The 11,803-nt window shown below is 40.0% G+C and overlaps 1 protein-coding gene across 2 annotated transcripts; it reads right to left on the bottom strand.

Annotated features, from left to right (window-relative positions):
• Positions 1 to 1,216: 1,216 nt before the first annotated feature.
• Positions 1,217 to 5,603, bottom strand: LOC148034663 (polyphenol oxidase I, chloroplastic-like). Of its 2 annotated transcripts, XM_087679614.1 has the most exons (4): positions 3,954 to 4,543; positions 3,593 to 3,751; positions 2,665 to 3,416; positions 1,217 to 2,219 (listed from the first exon to the last, which is right to left on the bottom strand). In XM_087679614.1, exons 2-4 carry the CDS (start codon positions 3,634 to 3,636, stop codon positions 1,651 to 1,653), a joined length of 1,365 nt encoding a protein of 454 aa, XP_087535740.1. In that variant the 5' UTR covers positions 3,637 to 3,751; positions 3,954 to 4,543; the 3' UTR covers positions 1,217 to 1,650. The 2 variants fall into 2 exon arrangements, with proteins under 2 accessions (XP_087535740.1, XP_087535739.1); XM_087679613.1 differs by lacking the exon at positions 3,593 to 3,751 and having other exon boundaries at positions 4,405 to 5,603.
• Between the last annotated feature and the right edge of the window lie 6,200 nt (positions 5,604 to 11,803).

Here is an 11,803-nt window from a genome sequence, read left to right as displayed (position 1 = left end):
ACATCATAGCATCTATCTTTCTACATCTTATCCTACTTATCGATAAATATTATTCTTGTTTTTCTTTACCATATACTTCATAAATACACTTGTGCATCTAGTAAAACAAATCATTTATGCATCCTCACGTTACATTGTCTTTTTGTTCTAAGATTTTTTTAAGTACTCACTAGGGTTTGACATAACAAATCTTGCTTTATTGTTTTATGTTTGTTGTGCATTGAAAATTCTATACTTTGATTCTTTTGGGTAGGATATAGAAAAACATGCAAGGGTTCCTCGTGATTGAATGATAAAGGAATGTTTTCTCCATATTTATGTTCTTGGTCTAGATTTAGCTTTAATTGTATCAAATCAAGCTATGAATCCAACTTCATAGTAAAAATGAGAGTCAAATGTTGAAGCTTGTGAGGTTCATACGTTAATATGCTAGATTTAATTCTATTATTGTTTATCTAGTTTTTAATGATAAAAGTTATATTAATCCCTCTAAGGTGACCTATCCTCACAACATTCCTAGTGTACCAAATGTATCTCAAGATTAAGGTCCCATGATCCATGATGCACCACCTATGATGTTGTAAATATTTACATTGATAGAAATTGTGCATGATTAAACAACCATTAAGGGCCTAATCATACTCCAAATTATCCTCATGTATCTTTCATTCATCTTCCCTTGTCATGCATCAACATCTATATCATGGTGGTTTGACTATGTAGGCATGCATTCTCCATGCCCTTCGAGTCTTTCTCTCAAGACGGGCCTTACTTCAAGGCATCTCTAAAATAGGTGGGCAATGTTTTCCTTGTTAGTCTAGCACAAGCAATACCATGGTAATATTGCCTCTGAACTTAGTCTAGGAGATTTCTTCCATCAATGTCCATCTTATGTTAATCTGACTTATAATCATTATTTGGAATTATTTCCTAAACTTTATCATACCTCCTAAAGTTGTACTATAATAGGAAACTTCTTGATTTAGAGAACCCAAAATTTGTTTAGTATAGATATACTAAGCAAGCATGTTTTGAGAGGCAATATGTCCCCAAAATGATAATATGAATAGAAAGAAGTGACGATGTTCAAAGTGTAGCATGTTTCATAATAACCGTGATTGAGAACCATGTATGAAATCATGACTACTACTTAGACTTTTAAGGCTTGTTGAGGATCAACTTATCCAATTGAAACATGCATTTGAATAGTTAGATATAGAGCAAAGATATTGATTGTAAGATACAAAATATTTCATTAATGTGAATTTAACATAAGCCGGAAGGCAATCATGCCACAACTTGAACGACTTGGATAGAGAGGACGATAATAAATGGTTACTACTAGGATATATGGTGGAGTGAGACAACTTACAAGAGCGTTTCTTCTTCCTCGGTTTAAGTTAGATTTTGAAAGTGTATTTTGATCACTTAATGATCTTCGTACCGAAAGATGGGTTGCAGCCAGCTTACCAAGGTCTCTAGGCTTGGTCTAGCTTGTTTTATGTATATATATATATATACATAGTGTGGGAGAGTCGAGACAATGCGACTTTTGATGGCTAATCAGTTGTTTAGAGGATTGCACCTACATCTACGTGGAGGAATCCCGATCATGTAACTGTGTGATCAGAGGCTCAGAGAGGGGATCTGTTACTCGTATTGAAGCTTGATCTGGTCGATTGCGATAGGGATGGAGTTGCGGGACCGAGGGATGATGGTGAGGCTGAAGCTATCGTCTTGTTCGGCGTCGAGCTCTTGCAGGACATCGCCGATGCCCAGGCGGAAGTTGTACTTGCGCAGGCGCCGGCCATGGTGGTCGCTCGCTTTCATACCCAGGTGGGGGACGTTGTAGAAAGAGCCCGCGTACTCAGACACGTCGCACCCGATTATATCCGAGCTGTCCGTGTTGACCTTGGTAGTAATGAGCTCGGTCGGAAGATTGATATATATGTCGAACTTCACCTTCTCATCAGTCGGAACCTGCACCCCTTCCAGCACTAAGATCTCCTCTTCGAAGTCTGCTGCCTTAACCTTCTTGGGTCTCTTGACGAGCACGGTGATAGGGCCGGAGTCGAGGGTGTTGGAAACTAGGTCCTTGAACTCCTTGATTGCTTGTCCATTTCCTGTGGCGCCAGGTGCAGCCATAGCTGGACCTTCTCCTTTGAGTGTGAGTACAGCAGCGGCGACAGGCAACAGAGCTGGATCTTCGTCTTTAAATCCTGCAGAAGTGTTACACAATGACATTTAAACAAATTTCTATTATAATTTCTCACATTGTAAATTACAAAACATTGTGAGCTTCTATACTAACCGACTATAATTCTGATCACATTATAAATCACACTAACATCCTGAGCTTCTGGAAGGGAGGGATTACATTCTCATATTTCATATTAAGACAACATACTGAGCTTTTGTGAGGGAGGGGTTGTACACCTAACAAGGTATGGTTGGGGGCAAGGGTTCGGCTGGCTTCGGGCCTCTTACGCAGGCCGTGGCCAGCGGCCTCTTACCCTCAACCTTATCTACCTAGGTATACAATCCTTCCGTCGCAGAAGCTCATTGTCTTAAACACTAAGGCAAGATGCTGCCCCTTTCCCCACGACATGGAAAAAACACGTCAAAAGCGACCATAGCGGCAGCCATGCCTAGCTGGAGCAGCACCTGGGACGACTGCAGCGGTGGCGGTGGCGGTGGCGGCGGTGGTGGCTGCTTTGGCGTTGACCTTGGCCTTGAGCGAAGACGCGGGCTTGGCCTTGAGCCAGGAATTAGGCACGTCCTCGTAGCGGTACCCGAGCTTGGTGGTCTCGAGGGCGTCCCGGACGGCGACGCGGACGAGGCGGGCATTCTCGTCGTAGAAGAGGAAGGTGGCATCTAGCCAGTCGAGGTCGGAGAGGTCGCGGCGGCGACCACCCAGGGACTTCCAGGTGTCCCAGAGGCGGTCGAGGTTGGCATGGTGGGCGTAGAAGAGGGGGTCACGTGAGGCGGAGTAGAGAGAACCCATGTCCTCATCGTTGGGATTGGCGGGGTTGCCAGTCCAGGTGTGGACGGTGCCGTGCGGGACGTTCTCGAGGGAGCCGGGGCCAGGGCTGGCGGGCCCACCATGTCTGTAGGCCTCCCCGAAGAAGAGGGCGGGCGTCTTGGCGGCGCTGACAAGCTGGCGGTACATGGTGCTATTGTTGGCCGTTTGCTGCGCCGCGGCGCTGGCGCCGCTCTCCACCAGATTGTAATTGAGGTCCACCACCTTGGGCGGCGCGTGTGCCGGATTTCGGTTCTTGTCGTAGAGCTGCGACCTTGCATCCATGTACATGGGCGGCATCGTGTTCCCCGTCGCTGCGTCCCAGTTCCAGAACGGCAGCGCGAAGCTTGGGTCCTTCAGCACACTCCCCAGTATTCGCTCGTGGAAGTAGAGATACCTTAATATGTATATATCTAACATTATTGTCAAAGGCAGTATAGAGACCTTACGTATATAACATTATTGTCCAAGGCATTAGAGATCCCTTATGTATATATCTAACATTATTGTCCAAGACAGTAGAGATACCTTACATATATCAAATTATTGTCCAAGGCATTAGAGATCCCTTACATATATAACATTGTTGTCCAAGGCACTGGAGATATAGATAACATTATTGTCAAAGGCTCTGATCGATCGTTATATCAATTATGATCCTTGTGCTTGGCTAGCCTCCTTCTTATGCTTTGCCTAACTACCTTAAACCATTTACTTTAGTAAGAAGCAACCCTGTCATAAAACAGAGCACATCATTGACTAGCTTTTGAAGTAGGCTAAGAAGCATGCTATGAAGGAAGTAGGTGCACGAAGACACGCCCAAAGCTAATCTCTAGAATACTACCTAATTCCAAGCAATTGGTCCCCATACTCTCAAGGAGTACCTTTGTAACTACAAATGTGACTGGGAATCTACTGTAAGCAAAGGACTCACTATGCGTTGACCACCAATACGCACTAGTTCCAAAAACGCATCGGTCGGTTGCACACAACTTGAAACCGTCGAATGCCCATTTGAACGACATGAAGCTTTCAATGTGGATGTTATGTAGATGAATGAAACATTGGAACATGTAAACTTGATGTTGATGAATGATGCTGGATTGGAGTTGTGTGATTGACTGCGTGGTTGTTTCTGGATGAATGCATGCAAAACTGAAGCTGTGCAATTGGTTGTATGCGCGTCCCTTGAGCCAACGCCATGTTCTCTTTTCGAGCAATTCTAATCCTCGTTATGAAACCTGCAGTACCTCGATTTCGGTCCTCGAATGTTCATGCATAGACGGTGTATCAGGTTATAATTATGTAAAGCTAGTAAAACACGTTGAATGCTCGATCTGTATATGCAAACCAGCGAATGGGATAGAAATGCGAGCAGTGCGTACCATCGATGCCAAGGTAGAAAGAGCCAGGAATTGTGGACTTGATACTCGATTTTGGTGCCCTTCTCGTCGTAGGCGGAGTCACAGAAGGCGCAGTGGACGTTGACTTGGTGGGTGAAGTTGCGGGGGTCAGAGGCGGGCAGGGCCTTCAGGAGCTGGTACGCCTTGTTGTACTTGGCGATGTACTCGGGGCTGGCTCTGTGGGCGGGCTGCCGGATGCGCACGGGCAGCTGGGCGGGCACCTTATAGGCCGAGATGGTGGCGGAGACGGGCAGGCAGCACTCGACTCGGGCAGCGCCGTTGCCCGGGTCTATCGGGGTGGTGCATTGCTTGAGGTCGGGCGGCTGGACGGGCGCCGCCAACGCGGCGGCACTGGTCCACATCAGCAGCCCTGTCGACGTGGAGGCTGCTAGGGACAGCACGTGGCGACGGGCGATAAGTTGATGCGACGCATCTTCTTGTCCCGCAGCAGTACTACAGCACAGGATAGCTTTACTCTTACAATCAACAGTGCACTTGTTCTTATCCTGATAGCCTTTCACCAGCCGACTGCGTAGGGGGCACGAAAACCATGAACTACTAGAAGACAACGAAGAAGAAGAGGAAAGAGAAAGAGAGAAGCTTAACTGCACACACGAATCCATCCCGCACGTTCACTAATTATACACTAGCCGCTGATCGTATCAGTACCCTACCTCCATTCTCCTGCTTATATAATAAGCAAATGAGCAAGAAGAAGAACTAGAGCCAGCAGCACCACCACCCCTCGCACTCTCATCACTCCACCTCCACTTCTCTCCTTATAATTGCTTATCGCCCTGCCTTGGCTCATTTATAAACACACAAACTGACCTGATGGGGCGCCAATCTTCTTAGATTTTTATCAGTTGCGCGATAGTGTGTATCGTATACAGCTGCCACCTTTATTTGTTGTTCAGTACACAGTTACCCATCAGCAGACAAGGGAGTTTCGTAACTGCGATCGTTATCAATCGCATCTGTTAAACAGCGTGGTCAAATGCGAGTTACGGTTCAATGCCACTCTCTCTAAACCAAGGAGCTGCGTCGGGCATGGTTTTAGGCTTATACTCGTTACAGTGAAGTGGTATTCGATGCGACGTTCCCTATCACAGTTCCACCAGCTAGCCATAGCTGGTCTCCCTATTACTGCAGTCCATCCTGGCAGCCCCATCTTCTCGAGTTTCCATCCGATATCGTCGAATACTGAACGATTCAGCATTATGAGCAATCGTTAAGGATAAAAATGATCTCCCCAAGCATATTTTGGCCTCTGTGGTGGGCGAATAAAGTTCGCTCATACTAGCGTAGAGAGCTACCAAAACTTAAAGCGCAATGGCGACCCCGACTATAGCATCTCTCTCTCTCTCTCTCTCTCTCTCTCTCTTTAGGATTTGATTTTAAAAAAATTAGGCGTATATGAATATCAGCTTGTAGGAAGCCCTAAGAGCTAGGACTTTGCCAATTTGATAATAGCTTCCACATGTATTATTTAAAGGTGATCACATTGTTCAATGTTTCGATGTGCAACTATTATTTAAAGGTAATGACATTGTTCAATGTTTCGATGTGCAACTATTAAAGGGAAACCACATAGTGTTCATTCATGCACCATATACTTTCTTGATTTGAAATATGTACCCATTCCTAACTTCAAACGTGTCAAATAGTTGAGAGTTTTTTCCAATAGACATTTCTCTATGAATGACATTAGTACACATCAAAGCATTGCATTTTTCATAAAGAATATTCAAGAGCTGTTAAAAGTTCCTTTAGGTAATAGTAAGACCTCAAATTCAACTCCTTTTTCAAAAATGCCATCATTGATGTCCCTCAAAAATTAAACTTTCTTAAATTAAAGACATTCTCATTAAAAACTGTTCAAGCGTATCTTTTGTTAAGAAGAATCCCTTGAAAGGAAATTCATTGATATCGTGTCTCTTGGTGTATGTAAAGAAACATTGAATATTCTCCAAAGCTACATAAATAGCCACAATCTCCATTTCTTTGCCAAAAGATAGAACTTTACAACCATGTTTATTTTGAATATAGTTGCAAACCTTCTCGGTAAGTTGCATGTGTCCCCTAAGGAGACTCCCTTGGATTCTCTCAAAAAACTTAATAAAAGAACATATAGCTTTCTAAAAATTTTGTGCATTTTTAGATAAAAACTACTATGGTAAAATGATTTTTTTAAAAAAATTAGATCATTTTAAAGGAATTTGTAAATAGAAAAGCTAGCATCTTAACCTCATAAAATTTACATAGCATAAATGTATTTTTGATTGATTAGACATGGTATATGATAATTATCACGAGACGTAAAAAAATTTAGTGAAAAAACTTCGATGCTTAATTGACAAGAAAGATCTTTTTATAGTTATTTACTAAAGCATACAATTATCAATCAATTCATATCTTTGATCAATAAAAAAGACAATTAACATTCTATCATTTCAAAAATATACCATCAACTTGTTTTTGAATAGGTTAAACTTTAGATTATCAAGTAAAAGTCAATATCTATACAAGAATCTTATATAATAAAATATAAAAACAAAACTTTTTAAATCCAAGTATGAGTTAATAAATCTATAAGTACTAGTTAGTATGCTACACAATTAAAGATATATTTTTATTTTTCATAACATTCTATATTTAAAAATATATGTAGAAACTATAATCTCCAAACATAAACTATTGAGTATACTAGTGTGAGCTAGTACATTTTGGTGAATGCTTGAGTGAGATCTATATACAAAATAGTATGATAGATTGAGAGATCTCACTTCAAGAAAAGTGAAATTTGTTTTCATCTACAATACCTATAGTGATCTAATACATAAATAGCTTGTCTTATAAATCTAATGCTTGTTTATCTTCAAGCTATTGCACTTGCTCTTTAGCCTTTTTTCCATCATCACTATTATTATTATCACCATCATCTTCTTTACTCTTTTCAATTACTTTAATAAATTCAATATCATCACACTTTACAAGTTTACATGGTTTGTTAGATAGAGAGGGCATGGGCTTCTTAGATGTAAGCATGACCTTTCTCAAAATTTGCTATGACCTTTTCACCCACTCTTTGATCCTCATCTAGCAATTCAAGCACACCTTGAAATCGCATCTTAGTAAATGTCACTTGAAGGCCATCCTTCTCTATGACAATATAATGTCTTCCTTTAATGAATAGCACACGTGATTGTCGTTAATATTTATGATATAAAATTTAAATATATTATTTATTTACCATGAAATATATATTTGTTATGTTGTTTAATATTCCTTCTTAGTAGAACAACTATATATGCACTTGTCCTTGAAAATAAATCAAGCATCCAATCACCTTGTGGAAAAAATAAGTCAAGCAATCTATTCATCAATCTTTGTGGCTTTTGATATGAGTTCACCATAGACTTACTACCATCCACATGCTTTAGTTTTCTTGTAATGACTCGATGCTTTAAGATGTTCTCTGTATTTGTTTAAGTTGCATGTGTTTCGACTCTTTTCTTCTCTACTTCATCCCATCATCCTACATAGATAATCCCAAAACAATCCTTCAATCAAAATTGAGGTGCACGGTCAATATTGGTCTTCTCTCCCTACATAAAAAGATACTTAGCTTTAGCATGTAAAAAATGTCAAAATATACAAGACTATAAACTATTTTGAATAGAGAGTAAAGAAACTATATCAAATGAAAGATTCTGCTCTTTATAATTCATTTTTGAAAGCAAGTGTCACACTACCAGCGTTATGTGTATTGTGAAAGATAACAAATCTAAACAATGGAGTTTTTATTTTATTTTCTTGATTTTTTAAACTATCTTTGTAAGACTTCTTATCTACAATAGCAAGGGTGAAGTAATGTAGATCTACCAATTTATCTAAGTCATTTACATTACCATGAATAACTTTGTAATGTTTAATGTTCATCTTCAAGATATTTCTCTTGCTCTTTGGCATATTTTTCATAATCACTATTATTATTATAATCATTTTTTCCTTTATTCTCTTAAATTACTTCAACAATTTCAATATCATCACACTTTACAAGTTCTCGTGGTTCATTAGATAAAGGAGGCATGGGATCCTTAGATGTAAGCATGACCTTCTCAATGTTTGCTATGACCTTTGCACCTACTTCTTGATCCTCATCTAGCAATTCAAGGACACCTTGAGATTGCATCTTAATAAATGCTACTTGAAGGTCATCCTTCTCCATAGCAATATAATGTATTTCTTTATGAATAGTGCACTCGATTGTTGTTCATGTTGGTGATATAAAATTTAAATATATTATTTATTTACCATGGGATATATATATATATATATATATATTTGTTATGTTATTTAGATATTCCTTCTTAGTGGAACAACTATATATGCACACGTCCCTAAAAATAAATCAAGCATCTTATCATCTTGTGCTAAAACAAGCAATCTATTGATCAATCCTTGTGGCTTTTGATATGAGTTCACCGTAGATTTACTGCTGTAGGAGAGAAAAAATAAAATAATGGGAATAAAATACCAACTATATTGGTTAGTATAAAAGGTGTAAGAAACTTGATTTTTTAAAGATCATCATTATCATAATACAAGTCTCATTCATCTTTTCTCTCTCTCTACTTTCATGGTTGTCTTCTATCTCTTTCTATCTTTGTCTCTCCTTTTCTAGTCTTTTTCTCTCCTCATCACTCTCTTTTGTATCTATTCTTCTCTCTCTTTTGAAGACTTTTCTCTCCAGTCCTCTCCTTGATAATTGGTATTAGAGCTTCTCAAGTTCTTGATCCAGTTAGTCATATTTCATTTAGTTCTCCCTTTTAAGTCATAAAAATCAAAGAAACTTTTGGGTACACAGGTATAAACATAGACAAGAAGTAGCAACGAAGTGACCAGATGTCTATAGACCAAAAGGACAGTGTGCATGGAGCATTAATAGAGTCTTGGACCAAGTTTGGTGGAAGGAAGGCTAAAATTAGCAGCTCCTTGGTCATTTCAAGCTATTTTTAAAGGTATTTATCTTAAAATAGTGGTAACAAGAGTCAGTGTGGAGAATACAGTCACTATTACTTTTCAAGGATAATCTTTCTATCTCTTTCTTTTTAAGCTCCTCTCAAGCTTCCATGGAGGAGATTGGCCCATTCTTCCTTCCATCTTTTCCCAAATATCAAATTGACATTGTTAAAGTTTTTTGACCATCCCAAGCATCATTCCAAGCAAGGGAATGAGTGATTAAACTCCATAGTTGCTCCTAGGGCTAAGCACTGTAATTTTTTGTGTATTTTGTGTTGATCACATCTAGGTAAACCAATATCTCTAGTAGCTCACACTCATCCTCAATGGCCTACTCTATCATCTCACGGTAGTTTCCAACAAGATTCAGGGTCTCTTTCATTCTCTTTTGCATTTTCTTGAGTTTCTAAAACCCTATTAGGTGCAGTCAAGGACATCTATGGATTCTTGCTCAAAGCTTCTCAAAACTCACTACAAGGATATGGAGATATAGTGACGGTGGTTTTCGACGCAAAATAGCAGCGTCGCTATTAGCGTCGCATATAGCGACACAAATAGCAACGGTACTTAGACGAAAAAAAATGCGAGCCGAAACCCGAGCGCATTATTTTGCACGCATACATGAAAGAGAGAGCGAAAGGGAGAGCAAACATCTTGCATTTGAGAGGGAGATGGAGAGAAAGAGAGAAAGAGGGAGAATGAAAGCTTCTCATCACCGCTGCCACCATTCGCAAAGAAGAGGAGGAAGTATATGGAGGGCGAAGAGGAGCCGCCAAATCCTTCTTCAAGCCTTTACATTGAGTGCATTGTTCCTTCTTCCTTTGTTTTTGTGTTTTCTCTTTCTCTTTTACTTGTTTTTGTTAAAATTCATGTGTATTGAGAGAGGGAGAGTAAATGAGAGAGAAAGAGAGGGAGAGGGAGAGGGAGAGGAAGGGAGAGGAAATGAGAGAGGGAGAGGAAGAGGGAGAGGAAATGAGAGAGAGAGGGAGAGGAAGAGAGAAAAAACATTAAACATAATAGGGAAAGGGAGAAAGAGAGGGAGAGTGAGGGAGAAGAAATGAGAGAGGGAGAGGAAGAGAGAAAAGGAAATGAGAGAGGGAGAGGAAAGAGAAAAAAACATTAAACATAATAGGGAAAGAGAGAAAGAGAGGGAGAGGGAGGGAGAGGAAGAGGGTCAGGGAGGAGAGGAAAGAGAGGGAACCATTAAACATGATAGGGAAAGAGAGAGGAAGAGGAGGAGAGAAAGAGAGAAAGAGAGGGAGAGGGTGAGGGAGGGAGAGGAAGGAAAAAACATTAAACTTAATAGGGAAAGAGAGAAAGAGAGGGAGAGGGAGAGGGAGAGAGAGGAAATGAGACAGGGAGAGGAAGAGAGAAAAGGAAATGAGAGAGGGAGAGGAGAGAGAAAAAACATTAAACATAATAGGGAAAGAGAGAAAGAGAGGGTGAGGGAGGAAGAGGAAATGAAAGAGGGAGAGGGAGAGGAAATGAGAGAGGGAAAGGAAGAGAGAAAAGGAAATGAGAGAGGAAAAGGAGAGAGAAAAAACATTAAACATAATAGGAAAAGAGAGAAAGAGAGGGAGAGGGAGGGAGAGGAAATATATAGTGGTAGTGGTAGTGATGGTCATGGTCGTGGTCGTGGTCGTGGTTATGGTCGTAGTCGTAGTTGTGGTCATGGTCATAGTCGTGGTCATAGTCGTGGCCATGGTCATGGTCGTAGTTGTAGTTGTGGTCGTGGTCATGGTCGTAGTTGTAGTTGTGGTCATGGTCATGGTCGTGGTCATAGTCGTGGTCGTGGTCGTAGTTGTAGTCGTAGTCGTGGTTGTAGTTGTAGTCGTCGTAGTCGTGGTTGTAGTAATAGTAGTGGTTTTCTTGTTTTTTGTTGTTGTTGTTGTTGTTGTAGTAATTGTTTTTTGTTTTCTTGTTTATTTGTTGTTATTGTTGTAGTAGTAGTAGTAATAGTAGTTTTTTTTTCCTTTTCTTATTTGTTGTTGTTGTAGTAATAGTAGTAGTAGTAGTTGTTGTTGTTGTTCTTGTAGTAGTGGAGAGATATATATGTTTTGTTAAAGAAAATAAGAGAGGGGAAGGAAGAGAGAAAAGAAGAATGAACCAGAGAGAGAGAATAAACATACAACATATTAATAAAGAAAGAGAAAAAGAGAGAGAGATGGAAGGAGAGGAGATAATGAATGGATAAAAAACAAAGAGAGAGTGGTGGCGAGGTCCGATGCAATGCCACGAGATGGCCAACATACGTTAATTTGTGGGTGGGTGGATGGAGACTTTACATACGTTAATTTTTGCTAAGTTACAAGAGAGAAAATTCATTCTCAAAAAATTTAAGAAAGAAAAAAAGAAT

This window comes from Lygodium microphyllum, chromosome 6 (assembly GCF_053477565.2).
Source record: "Lygodium microphyllum isolate KBCC chromosome 6, Lygodium_microphyllum_v1.1.10, whole genome shotgun sequence".
Classification (NCBI taxonomy): Eukaryota; Viridiplantae; Streptophyta; class Polypodiopsida; order Schizaeales; family Lygodiaceae; genus Lygodium; species Lygodium microphyllum.
This window is presented reverse-complemented; position numbering and strand designations above follow the sequence as displayed.

Bases quoted from the DNA above. Each gene is read 5' to 3' on its own strand.
- LOC148034663 (XM_087679613.1), bottom strand. From the start codon at position 5,045: ATGGATTCGTGTGTGCAGTTAAGCTTCTCTCTTTCTCTTTCCTCTTCT. The intron at 3,417-4,404 runs GTACGCACTGCT...ATACATATTAAG, and splicing joins TTTCTACCTTGGCATCGATG to GTATCTCTACTTCCACGAGC. The intron at 2,220-2,664 runs GTGCTGCTCCAG...ACACTTCTGCAG, and splicing joins CACCGCTGCAGTCGTCCCAG to GATTTAAAGACGAAGATCCA.